This window comes from Tetrao urogallus, assembly GCF_951394365.1.
Source record: "Tetrao urogallus genome assembly, chromosome: Z".
In the NCBI taxonomy this organism is placed as follows: domain Eukaryota; kingdom Metazoa; phylum Chordata; class Aves; order Galliformes; family Phasianidae; genus Tetrao; species Tetrao urogallus.
The window spans coordinates 30779703-30802591 of record NC_136816.1 but is presented as its reverse complement, the minus strand read 5'-3'; the positions used below and the strand labels follow the sequence as shown (position 1 = coordinate 30802591).

General features: G+C 40.6%; 1 protein-coding gene across 1 annotated transcript in view; it reads right to left on the bottom strand.

The window, feature by feature from the left end:
• The window catches only part of RNF38 (ring finger protein 38), a gene marked incomplete at both ends in the record, with an annotated part of 34865 nt that overhangs the window by 6605 nt on the left and 5371 nt on the right, over positions 1-22889 (bottom strand). Inside the window, 7 exons of the mRNA XM_079548248.1 lie at positions 131-237; positions 3188-3349; positions 5603-5773; positions 9120-9287; positions 11034-11247; positions 11612-11805; positions 20301-20371. Coding sequence (XP_079404374.1) covers positions 131-237; positions 3188-3349; positions 5603-5773; positions 9120-9287; positions 11034-11247; positions 11612-11805; positions 20301-20371 — 1087 coding nt within the window. The remainder of the gene's footprint in view (positions 1-130; positions 238-3187; positions 3350-5602; positions 5774-9119; positions 9288-11033; positions 11248-11611; positions 11806-20300; positions 20372-22889) is intronic.

The window sequence follows — 22889 nt, the reverse complement described above, 5'->3', positions numbered from 1 at the left end:
TCTCCGATCTGGTGCAGCAGAACTGTCTACTCTATTAGAGTCCAACTATAAAAACTACAGGTTGAGAGGACTGGTTAACTCACATTACTTTGTAATAACCTACACGGAAGCAAATATACTTTGAACTTACAGCACATAAGGTAGTAGACTAGGATGGTAAGGGTGTGGAGGTATTGGCTGCTGTGATCTGTATCTGCTGCGCCCTGTGAGTCTTCGAGGCATAAACGGTGGGTAAGGCTGCAAGAGAGAAGAAAATAAGCTTCCTCTGAAACCTTTGGGACTGGTACTTGCGCCCAGCTCTGGGCTTCCAGGTACAAAACAGAGAAAGGAAGGTACTGAGAGAGTACAGCACAGGGCCACCAAGATGATGGACTGCAGTACCTCTTCTATGAGGTTGAGAGGTTGAGAGAGCTGTTCAGACTGGAGAAGAGAGGACTCGGAGGGAATTTCATCAATAGGTACAAATACCTGAAGGGAGGGTGCAAAGAGGATGGAGCCAGGCTCTTTTTCAGTGGTGCCCAGTGCCAGTACAAGAGGCAACGGGCACAATCTGGAACACGGGAGCGCATCTAGAAGCACTTCTTCACTGTGCAGGTGACAGAGCACTGGAACAGGTTGCCCAGAGAGGTTTGTAGAGTCTCCTCCCTGGAGATCTTCAAAAGCCACCTGGACATGGTGCTGGACAAATAGTTCTAGGTGTCCTTGCTTGAGGACAGAGGATTTGACCAGAGGACCTCCAGGGGCCCTTTTCCAACCTCAACCACTTTGTTATTCTGTGATTCAGTATTTGGTTTTCCTAACCAAACTGAAATCTGAATATCAAAGACCACTTTCAATGCAGCGTCATTTAAAGAAATCCAGCTATTTTGGACACTGATTATGTTCAAATAGCCTCAGCCTCTCCTAACAATTTGAAGCTAAAATTCCTGTCAGTAATGGAATCACACCATTCCACGTGAAAAAGTAGTAACACACAGCAGAAGTCCTTGCAAGACATTTTCTGCATAGTTCACATGTGCATGAGGCTTTGGGAAGAAGGTAAGACCTGAACTACTGTCTCTTTTGTAAAGTCTTCTGTAACAATTCAGCTTTTAGGCTCAGTGCTATTATGCAGGCTTGTGCATAGGACAAAGAAAAATCTTTAAAACTACAAACAAAAAACAATAATAACAACCCCCCTTAAAGGTCTGTAGCCTGTTCTCTTCATAAATTCTTCCATTGGCATAAGATTACTAGCTAGTAGGGAGCATCACCACTATGCACTACAGCAGAATCTCTGATCAGGAATTAAAGAAGCAGCAGCATACAATTACACTGAAAATAAAGCTATGCTATCTGTAGAGCAAGTTGGTACAATTTCTGCATATGGACAATGCTTACAGAGGCTCTCAAGCCTATAGCTTCAATTGACAAGGATAAAACAGGGCTTTAATTGTTTTTCATTTGCATGCCAAGCCCTTCACTTGAACGTTTAAGTTTTCAGTATTATTTTTTCCCCCCAGAAATAGTCAAGATACAAGAAGTGTCTACTAATTTTTAAAGTTGAAACTGATGAACCATTATTGCATTAATATTTGAAAGCTTTGAGGCATTTACTTCTTTGGAACAAAGAACACTCAAAATTTTTATTAACCAGTATTTATTCTTCCATGTTTGAACACAGAAAAGCTCAACACCACCGATATCTAATCTAAAGACCCTTAAGTTTACAAGATAAATATACCTAATAGATAGCCACAGTTTTACATTAGATTTACATATTAACATGAACACAATGTAGAAAAATTGGGTCTTTTTCTTGAAAGAAAAGACCTCACACTAGACAGAGTAAACACTAGCTTTACAGCTTTGAGAATTCTGTGATCCAGAATATCATTAGAAAGTGCTGTGCTCAGATTTCAGTTAACTGACCTAAAGAAAATCAGAGATGTAGCCATTCCATTATGATTTTAATATAACTAGAACACTAGTGATAGTTTAAAGAATACCAAGCTTTTCTTAAAATCATTTTGAATCACTGGAAAAAATTTAAAAATAGTTAGAATTCCTTTACAAAAGATCAAGATTACACCCTTATTCCACCCCTCAGCAGTACACAACCCAGAATTAAGGCACCACAGAGGAAAAATAACATGTAACCTGCATAAATGTGCTACTTATTTGCTATCTGTTTTTAAGGACTGAACTTAGAAATTCACAAACATCTTTGAAGTTGTTGTAATAAAATCCAGGCAACATACAGAAGTTTTGTAAGTGTATTTGAAAGTGTATCATAGTGACTGAAAATTTCCTGGGAAGACCATTCACATTAACTATGGTGCATGATTTCAAGGTGACTAATAAAGAAAAGCTAGCTCTATGTTCTGTTGTTGCAGGTTCTAAAGTTTCATTTTCATTTAAAGGCTGAAGCACCACTGTGCTTCTAAAACTTTCCGACAACTTGATGCACAGGTCAAATATTAAAAAAAAAAAAAACTGAGTAACATTATTTCTTCAAGCATTACACACAGGGGAAAGGCTTTTTCAACAACAACAAAAAAAAATCAAACCCAACAGACCAAAGTGCACCGCAAAGACCCTAGAGGTAGTAGAGATACTGGAAACACAAATTACAGCACAGATTTAATCTTGCACCATGTTTAATTGTTTCATGATCTTGCAGTTGAACTGCCTACAGTCATACAGAAAGTTGTCTTAAAAACACTCTGACTACTTCTGTAATATAATATAGCCTGTAGTGTGGAATTGATCTATACAACTGCTTGTCTGTGTATCGCAAACATTCCAGGAAGAAAAAAAAATACAACAAATCAATGTTCTTAAAAATTCTTGGTTTTCTGACTTGTAGAAACTCAAAGTACAGATGACAAACTAGCAACAGCATACATGGCAACAGCTTTTCTAAACACTAACTAGTTTCTATAGTAGCAATCTTGTCAACATGCAAATGTTTTCAAAGTAACTACTATCACTGTCTCTCTAGATAATGTTATCAGAAATCATTTACTGATATCAACAATACTGGCTATAGTTAGCTTGAGTAAAATGAACTTAAAATATTGCAGTACGTAGTCATTAATGGACTACAACTGCAAGAAGTGCAAGTTTCTAACAAAATATACTACATATTTGAACGCAAGACAGCTAACAGCATGACTGAGAGTATAGCATGTAAAACAATACTTACAACGCCAAATGACACTTCCTGGTGTAAAGGATCATGAGTTAAGAACTGGAGAGGGGCTGAGGGAGGCAACGTTGGTGGATGAGCTGAGGGAGGATACGTAAAACCTCCTACAGGAAGATGTTCTCCAAGTAGTTCTACTTCATTTTCTATTCTTTGAAATGGCTAAAAAAAAAAAAAAAAAACAAACATACATATATTTGCTGCAATAATGAGATATAATATTTTCCCACTAAAGAACTGCAATCTCATGTATACTCTGAGCTGCTGTAGTCAATTCTACAGGATAAAAAAAACTATAAGTAAAATAATACTCACATTCACAGAATAACAGTATGACCAACTCCTGCATCATTAACATTACCAAAAAGTGAAGACAACATACTTTTGGTATCAATTCAATTTTTCCAGCTAGTCATGCTAAATGACCAGGAATTTATGTCATCTAGCAAATATTGGAACAGCTATAATTTCCTGTCTATTGCATTTTGTAGGACAAATATTTGCTCTCCTTCTTGCCAGGCTGCTTTCATTTAACAACTATGAAAGAGAGGAAAAAAACAAACCAAAGACAAGAACTGAAATTGGTTTTGACAGTCTGAAAAGAGGAGAGTGAACACAGTGATTCCATTAAACTGTGAATGATACAGTAATCAAGCAAGATCTCTCCTAGGAGGATAGTGCAAGCAATCCTATCAAGAACAGACAACCATGAGATTCCAGCTCAATACTGTAATCTAGTTAATTGTAGTACATCCACAGTTGTGCAGAGAAGGACTTGAGTGTCCTGGTGGACAACAAGCTGGCCATGAGCAGGCAGGGAAGACCTTATCACTCTCACCAATTTCCTGAAAGGATGCTGTAGCAAGGAAGGGGTTGGCCTACTGTCTTAGGAGACTTACAATAGGATGAAAGGTAACAGCGTTAAGTTGCATCAGGGTAAGTTCAGGTTGGATATTAGGAAAAATTTCTTCACAGTAAAAGTGGTGAGATATTCAAACAGGTTGCTCAGGGAGGTGGCGGAGTCACCACCTTTGGAGGTGCTCAAGAACTGTATATGGATGTGACACTGGCATTACTGTGGGCATGGTGGTGATAGGTTGGTGGTTGGACTAGATCATCTTGACGATCTTTTCTAGCCTTTATGATTCCATGATTTGAGGGCGATGTGCCACCCATAGAGGCAGCGGAGTCTCCCTCTGGAAATGAAGTTCAATACTCACTTGGATGCTTTCCTGCGCAACCTACTCTAGGGAATCTGCTTTAACATTGGGTTGGACTAAATGATCTCCAGAGGTCCAATCCCTAAAATTATCTGATATGTCAGGTTCAACAGTTCCCAAGAAACATTCAAGAGCAGTCACTGTTTCATTAACACATCTTTCTGTTTCTAATGCTAAATTCCTCATTTAAGGAAACTCAGCAAAGAAATCCGTATTCTGGCAGCAAAGCAAAATTCTGTTTCCCTTTCATGCAGTACAAACTTTTAAGCCAACGTATTCTCAAAGCACTGAAATACTGGCTATTTGCCAGAGCTGAAAGTCAAATCCAGTCAATAACCTATGTCAGCAACTGAAGCTAAAATCAAAGTTATCACATTTTCTGAAAGAACGTCTTACAAAGATTACCACTGAAAACTGTATTTTTCCAGATGTTCTCCCATTACTTTAACAGAGCTATTGCATCAGTTAGCCATACCTTAGATATGGCAGTGCAGGTCTTTAGAAATCTTCTAGTAACAACAAAACTGTTTTCCATTCCTGCGTTAATAACATATTGGCATCTTCTGGTAACAGGGGTAAACAAATGAATGGGAGATAACCCATATGGGCTAGAGAGAACCCTACAGTAAAAACTGTATGCCAGAAAATAAAAATCTAATTTTGCTCCTCAGATTCGGTCAGTCACATTTCCCTGTGTTTGCATAGTCCCCATTGCTAAGACAAATCTGCTTGAGCAAAAAACTTTTGCAAGTAATAAATAGAAGAAAGGGAGAGACTATAAACTCTTGAGTATGTTTGGAAGCTTTTAGGTCATCATGTTTTAGTGAAAACACTGTCCATTTAAAAATTAACTGAGAAGTAATACAGAGGAAGCATATAACGAGATTAACTTCCCTATGGCTTTCTGAAAAAGAAGAATCTGAAGACAGTGGTAAGGATATACATCTTTCGACAAAAAGTGAAGTCTTAGGGAGAAACTGCATTGATAGCAACTGATGAAATTCGAAAAGAAGTAGTGAATTTTAAAATTATTTCTTTATCTTCACACTAAGTAGTTAAAGGACTTGCTAAGGAAGCAAATGTGCAAAATCCTGTTACTTTCAACAAAATCAGTTTCCTGAATTAGTTATCAGTACCACTTGCACCTCCAGCCACACCAATTCTAAGGAGAGAGAGAGAAAGAAGCACTACTTACCGAACGTGACTGCTGTGCTTGGAAAGGAACAAACTGTCCTGGGGGAGGCAAGTGAGGAGGATGGTGCGGAGGCAGATGAGGAGGGTGCAAAAGGAATGGGTCGCTAGAAATAAGGGGTGGAAATGCTGCATACGGTACTGGTAGGTGCTGAACTGAGCACGCTTGAAGCATCTGAAATAAAATGAAAACACTTTTTTTAGTCTCTAGCACAAAGTTCCTACAGAGCAGTGCACCATTCATCATGGAAAGATATAATTAAGAGAAAGCATTTCTCTCGATCCCTTGGAAAAACTTCCTACATACACAAAAATATTAACTGAAATGCAAAGTGACTAGCATACCACAGACTCAAACCATGGTGTGATATCTCCTAGCTACAAATTCAATGGGAGCTGGGATTTTCAATGGGATTTTCACTATTAGATGGACTCCTGAGTAAAGAGTAGGTATATGTACCGTACTAGCTTCCTTGCATGTTTTACCTTCAAAATGACATTCCTAAACAAGTGTTCCAAGCATTTAAAGATATAAATGTAGCTGAGGGACTGCTAGCCATCACACTGCCTCAAAACATCTTTCTTAACTCAGTTCTCCACTTCGATGGTAGTATTATGCTTTGAAGGAGGCTGAGATATACTTACTGCAGAAACAGCTTTTTCTCTCTAATCTTTGGAACTACTTATACAACACAGAAGCGATGAATGCACTGCAGGTAAGCAGGAATGTGCTTCCTGGAAGAGCTCGGTTTTACTTCCAATTCTAGATATGGAGGAGCATGAAATCCTTTATTCTTTTTCCTGTTCTTTGATCTGTCATCCGAATGCCAGACATCTGTGCTAAATTTTTGCTCATTAAAAGAGCAATTTATAACACACTTGTTAGCTGAAAACAACAGTATATCTTTGTTTTGAATGAAAAAAGATGCTTATTAAGAGTTTTATATTTAAAATTCCATCACCCTACCTGCAAACCTATCAAATTATACAAAGTAATGCAGAACAATCAGTTCTGATCTCTCACTATTTTTGTCTTGTTACACAACACATACTGTGCATGCTGACTACAACAGCAAAGTAGGAATAAGGTCTAGTTTAAGATTAGCTTACATTAGTGAAGGTGGAATCATTGCCTCATTTATTGTAATCACCACCAAACATAAATCTTTATACACTGAATCAGTAACAGATTAATTTGACGTTTTTAGATGCAGACCACCCGCAGTTCCTAGCTTTTTTTATAAAAAGTATTTTTGCTATTAAAATAAAATTGTTACTGTATTTTACTAAACTCAAAACTGTTCTCTGAAGCTAAATTCACAGGTGCAACACCACACCCCTATAGAATAGGAAATACGTCTGGGGAACAGCTTAAAATATGTTTGACTCCAAGATTTCATACAGTGAAGATATTGTAGCTACTTGCAGTTAATATGCTAGGAACAATCTGTGCTAAGTCAGAGCCAATGAGGTTGCATGATCTTTTAAGAGGAAATAAATGAAACCTATTGTTTATTCATTCAAGTTTCTGGAAAACTTCGTTGTTCGAACATATGATTCTACAAGTTTTAGAATCAATGACTGTATTTCATAAATGACATTAGATTATTTTATAGTTACATACACGATAAACGAGACAAATTTTGTTAAAGTGACAAAATGATACTGGGAAGTTCACAAGTGAAGTTGGGTAAGGAAATGTCCTAGAGGGCAGGGCTGCCTTTCAGATGTACTCCTATAGGATAGAGAAATTGTATGACAAGAGCAGTATCATGGCAAAATATGAAATCTGGAACTGGAACAGAAGAGTCTGATGGAGTAAGATTTTGTGACTGGCTTTGGAATGGACTTACAGGGAAAAAAATCTGATCCTAGTGGGCAAATCAAACAGGAGTACAACAAGGACAGTAGCATATTCTTGCAGTCAAGACAACTTATTGCATACTGGGCTGCATTACTAAAAGTACAGGTAATGGGCCAAGGTAGGGGATTCTGTCCCTGTTTGATGCCTACTCCGTCTTAAGACCTGTGCCCGATTTTGGCTTTCCCAACACCAAAAGACATAATGAAATGGGTCACTCTGTACAAAAGAAGCTGCAGAACTGGATTTTTTTCTGTCTTAAGAAAAAAAATAATGACTACCACTGCCTTCCACAATTTCATGAATGAGAAGGAAGAACCTGACTCTAGTCATGTTGCTTTCTTGCTTTGCTGATTTTGATATCCAGCTGTTGTTTCAATTGTTGAGTACTCACTCCAAGATAGTTTTCCTCTACACTATACACACTACAAGTAGAAGGAAAAAGCCCTCTTTATCTCAGGAATAGAAACTCATGTCACAGATCTTCAACAGTTTGAAAGGTAAAGGGAAATAATGTACACATATTTCAGACTGGCAAGCAGTATGCCTGAGGTCTTGCTGCAGGAGGATAAATGGCTTCTGGACAACCTAAACACACACTACCCTTAATCTTCAACAGGCAGCTTCAATAAAGAGACAGGTGATCACAACAAAGGTTTTTTTTTTTTTTCGGTGCCACAGTCTTGTTTATGTCCTCTGGTCACAGAACATGCAATAGAGGAAAATATAGGTGACATACTGCTGGCAAATGCACAGCTGGAAAAGTCCAATGTATACAGCAACATTATACATGTATGTACCAAGTACATGAAGCTGGTATGTCTGATATTACAGATTTATATTGGAAAATAGTAAAACAAAAAAAGAAAACCCTGCAATTCTTTCAGCAGGTTCCACAACTTTCCTTCATACAGTTGAAAGTTCTTGGAGGGATCTCCTCTACTTCTTCAGCGCTAGTACCTGTTTGGACTTAGTGGGGAATTTTCTACAGAATAGCATAGCATGGAAACGCTACGAACTAGAATCTCTGGAATCATGCCTCTCTGAGTTGATACATGAACTTTTCTAAGACAACAACCAACATTCTTTCAATTTTAAAGGTGAGAAAAGTGAGTCCATCAAGGCACTTCATTTCACTCCCAGAAAGGCTAAGAGAAACATCGTTATTAAAGAATAATTTTGTCAAGAGTATTTTCAGCTCAGCCTTTCAGCTTTTACTGATCTTTTTCTTCTTTTCAGAAAAGCTGTTTCAGACTATCCAACCTTCTTTGTGTATAACCAATCCATAAACAAGCTATCTGTAATATTTTCTTGGTAAGCTGAGTAGTAAAAACCATAGAATCATTCTTCTAAATATATGAAAGTAAGCAAAAAGCTCATGTGTTGACATTAAATCATAAACCAGACTGCAGTTTGAATTAAAAGCCATCAGGACTTCATACTATAAACAGCCACACACTATACAAATATTAGATAAGCAACATACATTTGCCCACCAGTTCTAAGGTCCATATTAACATGCCACTGCAATTCACCTCAGGGGAAGAAAAAAAGAAGGGTATTTTTCATTTCAATTAAAGCACATAAACAGTAAAGCTTCATGGTACCTGCCATTCCTCTGTCTAAAATTGAAGCTGGATTAACTATAGAGCTCACTTACTGGAGGAGGCACACTGCAAACTGGAAGGTGCTGCCCACTGAAAACCACTGAACACCCTGGGACCTGCTGTGTGCTGCAGGCTGGGATGTGCTGGCCTGTGCAAAGTGGTATCCCATGTGGAGCCATTGTTGTCACTGTGTAGGAGACAGGAACTGTTCCCTGATGGATCTGTAGCAAAAGGAAAATTAGTAGTAAGAACTTATTGTAAACTCTTAACAGCATTGTACAGCATGCTGAGCAAATTAAAAAGCTTTTACCCATATACTGGAAAAAACACAGTCATAATGAGTGCTTAAAAAGAGGCACATGCCTGTAATTCCTGTTCTTTCAAATGTTCTTCTCAATACACTACTTATTGATGAGTATTTTCTGGGCAGGGCAAAGAGGGATCTCTTTTTAAAAGGATAAATTTTGAAGTCTTTTTCGTTTTTTTTTTTTTTTTGAATACTGAATAAGGAATCTCTGATTCTTTGGTAAAATTGAAAAGCTTTATTGTCAGGAAGCACAGATTTACAAACAGTAATTATTTCAGGGAAGCTCATTCTTCATTCTTGTTCTGCTAAAGTGGAAACCATTCAAACAGCTGATTAAGAGGTGAGAATAACTAAATTAAAGACCGCTGATTTACTGAACTGGCATTGTGTAGTCAGAAACAGAGGTCAAAACAGGAACATGGATCACTGAATGGAACTTAAAGGCTAAACCTGTGCATCATGGTAGATAGAAACCCCTCTCAGGAGAGAGGCTGACATGGTTCTAGCTCTGGTAGAAGAGTTAGGCAAACAGTGTAATGCTGGCTGTGACTTAGAAATGCTCAAAATAAGAATTAAAAATAACCTCTTAAAATGGTTCTATCTCTGAAGTATAAAATATCACCAATGGAGGACCTCAGTGAGTCTGATCACAGATGTTGCTTGGAAGATACAGGCAGCCAAATGGAAGAACTGCTTATCCAGGCTTGTCATGATGTAATCTTGCAACACAAAGCAAGAGCATGTTTTGATTTTTTAAGATATTGCAGCAGTAAAGTTGTTCACCAGAATGTAAGGTTGTGAGATGGTTAGCATGGTGGTTAGCTTCCACCCCTGCACTTGCCCTCTGTGGTTCTGCATACATAATACAATTTCCCAGTTGTATGCTGCTGCATGGAATACAAGTATGTTTTAAGTAGGGTTGTTAAAAGTTAAATTGTGTGTACGTGCAGTTTGAGAAATGCACGTCCAGACAAGCAGTTCATAATTACGTAGAATCCAAAGCACATCTACTGCAGCCTGCTGATCTGAACAACCAAAGACAACAACTTCTTTTACAGGTCCTCAGCTATAAACTCTGTGCCTATTCCTGTCTCCTGCTCAGAAATTATTTGCTTTCTGGACCAACTGCAGATCTCTCTTTTTTTTTCCGTACGCTTTAAGGAGGAGCTGATTAGGTTTGGATGGCTTATCTGGTTACGCAACAATACTATCACAACTGCTGTTTTGTAAGCAACCAATTACTGGCATTATGAATTCTACTTCTGAACAATATATTTTAATAACTTATAGATAACCAATGCTAAGAAGAGGTACTTCATATGAAATAGAAATTTACTGTATCACATCTTAGAGAAGTTAATTAACCTCAGAAGCAAAAGAACTGTATTTGAAAGACCTGGGCCAGAGGCATACAGCACTATGGAAATACGTGCATAGGAAAGTTGTTATCTTTCAATCTTCTTTACTAGGACCAGATATTTTTTGTCCCCACTGCCTACTCTGCTTCATACACCAAAAACAGCTCCCTCTGTCTAACAGAATTTAGTGTTACGTGACTTCCACTGCCAACTAACCTGGAAACGAGGGGTAACTTGAACATTTGGGGGAAAAAAAAAAAGAGATCTTCAACATCCCACTGTTTGAGCTCCAATCCTCTTACCTGGTCATGAATGTCAACCATCACTGCATTCTGCTGTGGTGGGTGAACAGCTGGGCGTAATATACGAGGAGATACATTCGGTGGGCGAAAAGCTCGGGGCTCTTCTATTGCTTGCTGCTGTCCATAGGAGAGATGGTGATAGTTTTCATCTAGACTAATGGAATTATGTCGAGACAGACGATCTCTCCTAGTTCTCTGACGTCGAACAGGAGGACTGAAAACACATTAAAAAGATTAGAGATTATATAAATGCCACAAGTCCACAAGAAGTTTCAAGAAATTTTTTTAAAATGCCCAGCAGGCCCAAGCTTGGGGCAATCCAAAACACGAACACAGACTGGATGATGAGCAGACTGAGAGCAGGTTTGCAGAGAATGCTCAGGTGGTGCTGGATATTGGTGGACAAAAATCTCAACACGAGCCAGCAGCATAAAACTGCAGCTCAGAACAATTTATAGCTCAAAGAAAACAAAAGTATTTACCATGTGATCTACTCAGAAATACTGATGGTATTAAACACCTCTCTTGAGCCGAGATGAAGAATCAAAAGCGTTTATCTGTCTGTACAGCCTGTTTACCTCCTTCTGTTTCGTGCAGGTGTGTTGCATCGTTCCCCTGAGAAGTGGTGTTGGTTGGGCCGAGCCAAAGGAGGCTGCCTATTTGATGTCATATCCCATGGTCGCATTGGTGGTGACGAGGCTGGTGATGCCGCCGTGTAGTCGAAGACTGAATGGGAAAGGCGTTGTCGCTTGGGGCTGGGACCGTCTTCGCTCTGTGCCAGTGAGAAACAAACAAAGCATCTCCAGGTGAGTAAATTACAACTGTGTTTCAAGATTACTGTGCAGCTAGAAGGAAGCACTTACTGCAATCTGCACTGAAACACCTTCAAGTTAATCAACTGCAAGTCGTCATCTATTTATTATTATTCTAACAAAAATTTGTGATAGCTCCCTTACTCCTGAAGAATAACAAAATTATATTTCAGAAACATGAATACATCAAATATTCTAATATCTATCAAATCCAAATTATCAGGAAAGAGCATAATATGAGGAATATAAGGTACACCTTGTCCCTACATTTATGGGTTACAATAGCATGAAAACACATAAGCCCAGCCTTCATGCTTGTGCTGTGTTGCCTCCCTTTTTTTGGTGAAGGCAATGCTTTCATGGTGAATCAGATATTTGCTTTGTCCTGCAGCCCATTTTAGTTCTGCTAGCTTAGCACGCAGGTGCACATTTTTCTACTTATTAGTATACATTTTCATTGGGGAATACTGATACATGATCTTAAAAAAAAAAAAAAAAAAAAAAAAAGCCCTAAAAAAAAAAAATCACCAACCTGTCTATGTCTTTCAATAAAACTCATCCAGAGCTACATAAAACCTAGTTTTCAATGTTAGTGATATGAAAGCCATTTGCTTCCAAGTAATGATCTCCCAGCTGCTTCTGAATACAACTGCCTCTTTTCCACTGTGCAACCATGCTATTGACTCTATTTAAATAGAGACAGATGCCGTTCTTGTCAAAAAAATCCCACAGATGTCCCAGAATCCAAAAGCAAAGGCAATAAAAGTCTCTTCCTGAGCTTCAACCTTCTCTTCCATCAGAATTATAACCTCCCATGCTGTTAACAAATGACCAAGAATTTTCCACCCCAGAACCCACTGTCTGAACACATGAAAAATAAAAGCAATACAAGAACTGCCATGCTGCATTCTACCGTTGACCTCAAGTAGCACAGATAAAACACTGTAATAGGAGTCTCAAAAAAAAAAAATAAATAATTCCAGGCAACTATATTAATATAAAATCTGGGGACTACGTACATAGCAATGTTGGACTTCAAAGTATACGAGAAGACAAGCGATATGGACTGTAGGAAATGAACTAATATGAGATAATTATGGCCAATAAAGTACAACTCTTTCCCCAAAGATGCAAAGCATCTTAAACTACAGTTTTCATTTGTGTAAATAAAAGGAGGAGGTCCTTAAACAGAAGAACAGAGTTGGTTGTTCCTTTCACTTGCATTCCCTAACAGCGTTTTACACCAAGTTTTCATACTTCTATCTTCAAGTTGCAAGTCTGCCTAAAAATCTACACCAAACTTCTGATTTCAAACACCAAAATAGGAATTAAACTTGTCTTCTGAATCTTTCAGATGCCTCTGGTAGATGAGACTAATGTTCATACAAAGAACAAGCATTCACCACTTTCTGTGTATGCTTCTAAGATGCCTTCACAATTGCAGTAGCTGAGCAGAGGTATTGAACCTTAAAAATACATATATATATATATATATAAAATCTCTGTTTGCAAATAAGTGACCTCTAAGTGATCAGTTTTAATTTGGACAACGTCTAGCAAAATATATTTGCCTACAGATTCTTTTCTAAATTATTTTCATGCCTTTTTGTAACTGGAATTCAATACACTCAAAAAGCTGTAACTCAAGAATTCCACTTTTTAAATATATTTAAAACAGATACCTGTGCAGCAAAATAGAAGTTATTTAAATTAAAACAATTACCTAGGCAAAAAAACCCCACACTGTGCACACACAGGGAAGGTGATGCACAACAAACCATCTGGCCACTCACCTCCCTGGCTCCATGGTGGAACTGTGTACGCCCCAGGGCCAGAGGTCACAGCACTGGGGCTGGTGCAGAGACCCCAGGGCACTGGACACCAGCCGCACAGGACTGCTGGGCTCCACACGCATCCCGTCCATGCAGCACATGCACACACACACGAGATAAGGGTGAGGTCACACAGAGGGCTCATTAAGAAAGGCTGCATGAGAAGACAGGAAAGGCCGGGGCGCCCACAGCAGGGCTGATACGGATGAGCAAACCTGTGGATGCACAAGACTGACTCCTTTGTACCCTTCTTCTGCCCACCCCGTTACCCTTCCCAGTGCACAGCTCCACAGGTCCTCCAGCCAGGGCCTCGGGTTTGCATCCCTATCAGCTGCAAAGTCCTTATCTGCCTGCAGTTTCTTCATAGTCGGTGTGGTTCACCGGGGCTGGTTTTAGACCTTTTCTAGTCCCTCTTATAATATGTTTGGCTGGCAGATTTGAATCTCTGTGTACAGTTTCATTTGTTGCTTCTTGCTCTTCCTTATCATGCCATTTGATAAAGTACTTGATCACATAATCTCACTGCAATAAGCACTCCCACATACTTTTCTCCATTACTGATGGACCAGTTTTAGTTTCATTACTATTCCCCTTCCCATTTGTTGGCCAGGTTTGGCATCCTGGAGATTCCCCTTACAGTTTCCTGCTTTTCTTAGTATTTCCTCTTGACACTGAAATGCTCCTTGACCAGACACACTCACAGGAATATGCACTCTCTCCTTCCACATACATAAACCAAACTTCCATTAACTGTACACAGAGAAATTGTAAGGATGTCAGACACTACAGCTGAGGAAGAATGAGATAAAGACTATTGATGAAAAAGGGACAAACCAACACCTCCTCACCCTTTGCCCTAAACAAGAATATCTGAAATTAAGTGTGCGAAAAAATACTGGGAGAAAAAAGTGATCGTATCAACTTTTAAGACAACAAACAAAAAAGCTCATGGGCTTTATACATAAAGACTGAGATTTCCTCTAAATATACCCTCAATATTCTAGACCTTAATAAATCTAGAAACTACAAAAAAAAAACAAGTATATGAAATAAATTTAAGAATAATGTTTTAAGAATTGGAAAAAAAAAAAAAAAAAAAAAAATCAAAAAACAGAAGATTACTTCCAAGCCTAATTGCTGCTTTTTTTTTTCCAAGACAAAGTAAAAAATCCAGTTGGACACAGGGCTGCATCACGAAAGGTCTGTCTACATACAGATTTGCCAGCAGAGTTACACTGAGATGACACACTTTTAGAGGCAAAAGCTCTCTAGAGAAATATTAGTCAGCAGAATAAGCACCATCAATAAGTATCTTGAGCCAGCATAACCGAGTTTGCCCAATGAATTTTGGTGGCTTGGTTGTGCTGGTTAGCAGAGCTCCGTTTTGTTGCTTTTTTTTCATGGGGGAGAAGGGAGTGGCTGAAAACTGTGTGCTAGAACAGTTAGATGTCAAAACACTTTTTGCACAGCCCCTGCAGTGTTAAGCAGGATGTAGAACTTCTGCTTCAACCCACCACCTTCCATATTAACATCTTACCTGTTCTCATGAATAATAAAATACCTGGATCAGGCACCATGACACCACAGGAAGGAACTAAAAAAAACATTATGCTTGCTGGTTGGGAACATGGCAGTGAAGTTAATGTAAAGTGGGCATGCAGTGAGAAAATAAACATCTGAATAGTGACGTCCACACTTTGCATCCTCCAGACACCAAATTAAAACCTTAGATCCCCAACATTCAAGACAACTGTTCCAAATAATGCATCACAAGAAGACTTTTAAATCCTGCTTAGACTCCAGTGACAAGTTTCCTTACCAGTAATTATTTTAAATGTCACAATTTTTTTTCTAGCCCAAATTCAGTTTTAGATTTGTGACCTACAGACAACTTGAATGCGTGGCTAGCAGAATACACACAAGACAATTTCCTGATGAAGGAACATTACCGTAATGTGAATTTGGCCTAATGAAAACTTGGAAAAGAAGAACAGACTTTCCCCAATCCTGAGAGCTGGCTCAAACAAATCAGGTGGCTGAAAGGAAGCCCAGTCAGGCAGCTCTTAAGGTTCAGAAGTCTTAAGAGAGAGCGTACATGTTACCCTGTTTCCAGTTCTGAGCTCCCCAGTACAAAACAGAGTCCACTGAAAAGTCACTTAGATAATGAAGGGACAGGAGCATCCCTCCTACAAGGAGAGGCTGAGAGAGCTAGGACTGTTCAGCCTGTAGAGGAGAAGGCTCAGGGAGCTCTCATCAACATGTACAAACATATGAAGGTAGAATGCAAAGAAGGCTCTTTTCAGTGGTGTCCAGTGCCAAGACAAAAAGCAATGGACATAAACTGGCACACAGGAAGTTCCCTCTTAACACCTGGAACACCTCTTAACACCTGCTGTGCAGGTGACAGAGCACTGGCACATGTTACCCAGAGAGGCTATGGAGTGCCTTTCTCTGAGATTTTCAGTCCACGTGGATATGATCCTGAGCAACCTGCTCTGGGTAGCTCCGAAGGGGTTGGCCCAGACAGCCTCCACAGGCACCTTCCAGCCTCAGTCATTCTGTGAATCTGAGGCAGCACAAAGTAAAGTGGGAAATGATCTTCACTGAATGTTATGCACAAGGCTTTCAGTAGCATTGTCCTGTGAAAGCAGGAAAAAGCAAATCAAATAATACTTCAGAGCAGAGGTCCAAAAGTTACTATAAAAAGTATCCTTGTGAGCATGTGTCTGGTTTACACCACTCAACCCTGGCACACCCAGATTTTTTAAAATGGTACATAATTCGGCTCTGCTCTTCAAAAAGGTCCGTCAAAAGTTGAGAAAGTTATTATGTAACTAGAACTTGAGATGAAAATTTCAGTAGCGACCAAGAAACACTACGCATGACAATCGCTATTTCCATGGTTACAGCAAGGGCATAGGAAAAAGAAAGAACGAGCTCACAAGAAAACTCTTTCTTGTCTTCTTTCTCTGGATTTAGGGAAGAATTATTTTATATTTCAAATCCTAGAAACAGAAGAGTTCTTAGCAGGACTGAAAGGAAATAACTTGAGTAAGGAAGAAAACCTTAATCTTTCTTCATTCTTCTGGAAAGACCATTTCCTAAAGCACTGATGAAGACCGCCAGGCAGAGCATCTGCTCAGCAATATCAGAAGGTGCACTACGAATGCTCTCACCCCAGCTCATACAATGACTTATCACAACATGAAAGAAAAAACAAGTCCTACGAAAATGAACTGAGCTGAGGTGACAGACACAAGGCTCTGGAGGGAGGACACGGCTGAGTTTGGGCTACTGTCAAGTCTGCCTAGGCCAGAGATGTCAGGAGATTTCAGGGATAAGACTCTGAAGATGAAAAGGCTCTTCAGACAATCAGCAAACAAAATACATAATTGTCACAGTGCCTACGTGAAGCACAGTTCTGTTGGTTTTCTTATTTTTTAATTTATTTTCAGTTATAAAGTTGTTATGATAAATGCAAAAGACAGTACTACTGCAAACGATCTAAGAGGTAAAAAGCTCTCAGGACAGAAATGCTGAAAAGCTTCTCATTTTCCTGAGAAGAGAAGGTGAGTATCACCAGCCCTTTTAAAGATGGAAAGCCAACAGAAGAACTCTGGTGAAGCAGTTCTGTGTAACTATTTTTCTATCAAGTGAGGAATAGTTCCAATGCAATCCAGGCAAACTGGTTGGACAGCAATCAGCAAAAGGCATCATTAAGGTGCAACAGAGATTTCCTTCTTCTCTCCCACCATTTTTAAATAGCTGCTGTTAGAATTTTACTGCTGTTGAAGAAAAACAACTTGGCTTTAGACATTTTGACAAACGGAAATCAGTAGAGGGCACCAAAAAGCAAAGGAAGTTTTCATGATCTTGCACAAGAGCTCAGTAAAAGAAGATCAGTTCCAAGTCAAGCCTCCACCTCACCGGATGTTTCAAGTATCAGTGCCTCAACTTGAAACAGGAAGAAATGAATTTCATACTCCATCTATATTCTTACTCCTACCTTTCAGATTTCTCCTGGGAAAGAGGAAGACCTGTTCAGAAAGATTAAACGACAAAACCTTTAGGAATCTAAAACTTACTCCATACAAATTCCCATGCAGTTCACGAGCAGTTTAGCCCACACTGTTATCAAGGCTGTTCTGAGACTATAGTTTAAGTTTCAACTTGCTTTTCAGTAGTAGTCCTGAAGAACTCACTTGTCCTCGTAACTGCAAAAGTCGTGCTACTCTTGAGTACAGAAATAATTTCTGACTTAGACTTCCTTTGAAGAGCAAAAGAGTAATTTGACTTGGGAAACAATGTCACTTTAAATCACATTATCTCCTATAGTCAGAGTAAATCATACTGAAAAAAATATATATAGATAGGCTTTAGCTAAGGTTCAAATAAGAAAATCTTGAGATCCTTAACTTACCTGAACCCCTCCAATACATACACTACTTTTCTTGCAATTACTGTTCTTTGCATGTTCTGTTTGCTGGTAACAAGCTCAGGGAAACCTTCATATGTAATACTATACATGCATATTTTCTTTTCCATGGGTTTGGTGACTGCGGAAGATAACATTACCATCTTCTCACTACAGCAAGCATATTACCTCACCCACACTGTCTCACACTCAATTCTCTGACTGTGCACCCTCTTTTCTAACTGCCCAGCCAAATGGAGCTTCCTCTATTTCAGGACAGCAAGTCTCCAATGCCCAAGCTACAACAACTCTTTAGCCCAAGCTAAAGAGAGGGAAGAAAAAAAAAAAGGTGTATATATATTTCAAGAAACAATGGGATCTGCTGGGCCAGCAAACAGCAAAGTCCCTGAGATGAGGGTAAATGCCATTATTTAGCAACTGGAAGCAGAGCTGTTGTTCTAGCAGATGGGTGATTAGGAACAAGCATCTAAGCAGTGCTGCAGGTCAGGCAGTAATGCCAGAACAAGGTGGGCTCCTGGTGACCAGGGCTGCCTTAGCACTCTGGGTGCCTCACCAAATGGTCAAACAACACACCAAGAAGAGTGTGTGCCCCCACAGCCACTTTCGTAAGGCTTCACATCAATGAACGTCTGCATAAGTAGTAACTACGTGACTACAAAGAGTCGCAATTGAAAGCCAACGCCTCCAGAAAATACCTCAACGCACAACTAGTTTCAAAACACACTTCTTAAGGAAGCGACAAACATCTACCTGGTCCACGAACGGGAAATAGGACTCGGTACGAACAGAAAATCCGGAAGGCAGAGCCCCAAGCCACACGCCTGTGCAGCGGTCTCTTCCCGGACAGCCGTCCCTTCTCGGCTCGTGACAGTGCGGCGTCCCGCAGGCACACAGGAACCTCCGTCGCTTCGTCCCGACCCGACCCAAGTGCGGCCGCGGCCAACCGGCCCTCGCCCGCCGAACCGGCACGGCCCACGACCCGAGCACGGCCAACCGCCGCCCCCCGCCAGTACCTGCGGCCGCGGGGCCCCGCGGGGCCGCGCCCCCGCCTCCTCGGCGCGCCCCGCGGTGCCCGGCGAGGATCCGCCACCGCCTCCTGTCGTGTCGGCTGCGGGTCCCGCCGCTGCCGCCGCCGCCGCCCGGCCCGGGCCTGCGCCTGCGCCGCCTGCCCGCACGGTCGCTTCCGGGAATGGCGGCCCGGCGCCCTCCGCCCATCACAGGACGAGCTCCGGCTGCTGCCCGCGATCCTCCCGCGCCCGGCCCGCCGCCCTCCGCGGCCCGCTGCCGCCACCGCCCGCCATCTTCCGCCCCTGCGGGCCCCGCGGCCCCGCGCCGCCTCCGGGCGCCGGTGACGTCACGCTCCGGCGAGGGCGGGCCGAGAGCAGCCGGCCCCGCCTCACACCCAGCAGCGCGCGAGACGCCCTTTGTTTGCACCCGACGGCGGCTGGCGGGCCAGCCCGAGGACGTCACCGCCGCGGCCGGAAACAAACGGTGAGCGGCCGGGGGCGGGGCTTGCGGCCCTGGTCGGCGGCCCGCTCCGTTCCCAGCCTCCTCCGCGGGCGGTCCGGGGAGCGGCGCGAGGCCCCGCCCCTCATCGTCTGGGACGGCGGTCGCGAGCTCTCGGCCCCGCGAGCCGCGCCTCCTTCCGATTAGCTGCAGTGCTATGAAATTAACCTTACTCTGATTTCACAACGCAAGGGGGTTTTGCTCTTACGAAGGCTCTGACCTCCAGACCTAATTCCGATTTCTAAAGAGTATCGTTTAAAACTGGGCAAACATGTGCATTTTTCCAGGCAATTAAAGCAAAAAAATCAGCTCAGTATCAAGTAAGCCGCTTGCAAAGAGCAGGAAAATAAAAGCCTTGCAAAAAGTCCACCAACCTTCCAAACTGATGAAGTCAGAGCAGCTGCAGTAACATCCTAGCTTACCTCACAGTTACAGCAGCACTGCTTTATCGACCCAGAGCATCATATGGCAGCGGTGCTCAGAATACCAAGCAAAAAGAGAAACACCATCCATTCACTTACTAAAAGATTGTTCTGAATCAAGTGTATTTTTAACACGACAATTCAAAGCAATTCTTAAAAATGAGCACTATGCTGGCATAGCGAAGACTTTATATAGTAAAAGCAATACATAAAAAAGACAAACGTGGATCTTTTGAAGGAGAAATTTATGTACGCCTCACCTTGTCGCCATCATCGTTGCAAATGTGATCTTGATGGATTGACTGGCACTGAAAGGAACTGGCGATGCTACCTGCAAAAGAAGGTGGGTAAAAAACTTGTTAAAATGATAACGCAATGATAAAAATACAGACAAATCTACCAGCCAGATTTTTTTTTTTCCCTTCACGCAGAAGAAGGGTTTAGTTGCCAAGTCTGACAAGTCATGCATTTAATTCTGATGCTGGAATAAGCATCAGAGATGCATTTTATACAGTGTGCCAGCAATAACTTCACAGATTTTTTCCCAAACATTTAAACAGAACAAAATTTGAGCTAGTTTATCAATCCAAAGCAAACATATGCTTTGAATTGTATAATACCATAAGCACACACAGAGAGAAGCTACATGTTAAGGTGCTGTAGTCTTGCTCTGTATCCTTTATTGAAGAAAATGTTCAGCTAACCCTGGTTAGCCACAGAACAGCAGTTTCTCTCTACTAAAAATAAAAGCAGATTGAAAATTCCAGTATTAAAACAGAAAAGCATTGCTCTTATCCATCTTATCTGTAGTGGAATTCCTGCCTGCTTAAGGTTTTTCATCAGTTTCATTATGCCACGTTCTCTGCATGGTACAGCACACTTCTGCAAAGACTCATCCCAGTCCTGAGACTTCTATCCAAGCAGAGAGACAACCTGAAGCTAGACTGTATCAACACAGATTCCCAAACATGTGCTTTTCCCTGCTCAGAAAGCAGAGGAGTGGGGTAACCACTACTCTTGATTTTGTACTTCCCACAAATACTGGGTGAAACAAAGCAGAAATAAAGTAAAATGCATGGAGAAAGAAAACAACAACAACCAACAACCTTATTGTAAAGGTATACTATTTCATTATGTTCCTCACAGAATAAACGTAGAAATTTTCTCCATGGGTTTCTAAGTGGCCTTCTGTTACAATTCTGAAATATGATTAATCCAGTTCTGTAAGATAGATAAGGAATTCCATGCATCATTTTTTTTCATAAATCTTTGCAGCTTATGGGATGGACAGCAGTCAGATCCTTCAAAGAAGATGCTTATTTACAGAATCAGGCGGTCTGCCAGTAGGCATGGCCAGTCAGAGAAAGCCTCCAAAATCACTTTGTAATTGGGGAGGGAACAGAATCATTCACTCCTTATTGTCATCACTGCCTCAGTGTTAAAACTTTTTTGCTTTCCCCCCCCCCTGACTTTTAAAATAGGATGTATAAAATGGGAAAAGCAGGAAAATTAGTTTCTTTCTGCTCCACAGCAGCAAGAACAGATGCGCTTGAGGAAACGCTGCACAGGCAGCATCCTACCAGCCAGCAAGAGCACACTGTGGCCTATGCACACGTAGCTTCTGGATGTTACTCATCATGACCTCGAGCCAATTCACATCGTTTTAGGCTTGAATCACCCCACTTGCAGACTAGTCAGCTTTAGCACAGATAGTGGGAAACAATTCATGTCATGGCTACATGTAAATAGTGTCCCAAAGGTTACAAGTTTCATAAAACAGCAAATGGTGTTAAGGTTTTGATAGAAAACCTTGCACATGCTAGCTGGGCAGAGACAATGAGACAACTCACTTAGAAGCTTTCTCATTCACTTAGATGCTACTTTACTGAAGCAGAAAGTTTCCAGTTGAGCCAAATGTAATGCACAAGAGAACTCAAATCTACCTCAACTTTATTCAAAAGAATAGTGCACTCCCTTTTTTTTTCCCTGAAAAACACTATTACAGCATATGATGCATCTATGACTACCTTGTTTCCATATCTGCATTTTTTTCAAACCAGACAACTGTTGACAGCTTCTAATGTGTAAGAGTGCATAATGGTATCTTACAGAAGTTGAGTGTTCACATATTACAATTCATAAGCTACAGAAATTTCTTAAAAGAAGCACTCTGGGAAGATCCCAAAGGCTACATGGCCTTTGTCTCTGTTTGGCTCTCCAACCCAGAAGGCAGTAAATTTAGTTTCATTTTCAAAACAGAACACAAGGATCAACACTGTTATACTGAGTGCATACCTACAGCTTCCTTCTACCTTCACAAATTAGATCTAGGAGCTTCAATTGATAAATACTTTGCAGAGGTTTTGTAGAATCTTGTTATCTCTGAAATTAGCTAAAACCACACACTTTTAACTACTAGAGCTGCAAATGGACAGAGTTCTTGTAAGCACATTGTTTGGTTATTTCCTCTGTCTCAAGACAGTTACAAGTTGTGGAAACTGTATATTCTTGACAGCATGAGACTCTCCCCTGTCACCAAGTTTCCCTGGTATTTACAGGACAGAATACTGCTTCAAAATAGGAGATTTCATTCATATCCTTATTAATTCCACAGTTCTGCTCCCAAAGGAAAAAAAAAAAAAAAGTACCAGAACAATGCATGAACATACCATATCCTTTTGAAAACAAACAAACAAACAAACAAACAAGAACCCTCAAAAATTTCAATTTAAATTACTTATTAATTACAATTAGTACAAATAATGCATTGCTAAAATAAAAGATAACAAAAATGGCACCAGATGCTGCAGTCTTCTTTTTGGCATCTCTTAGTACCAAACTAAAAGCCC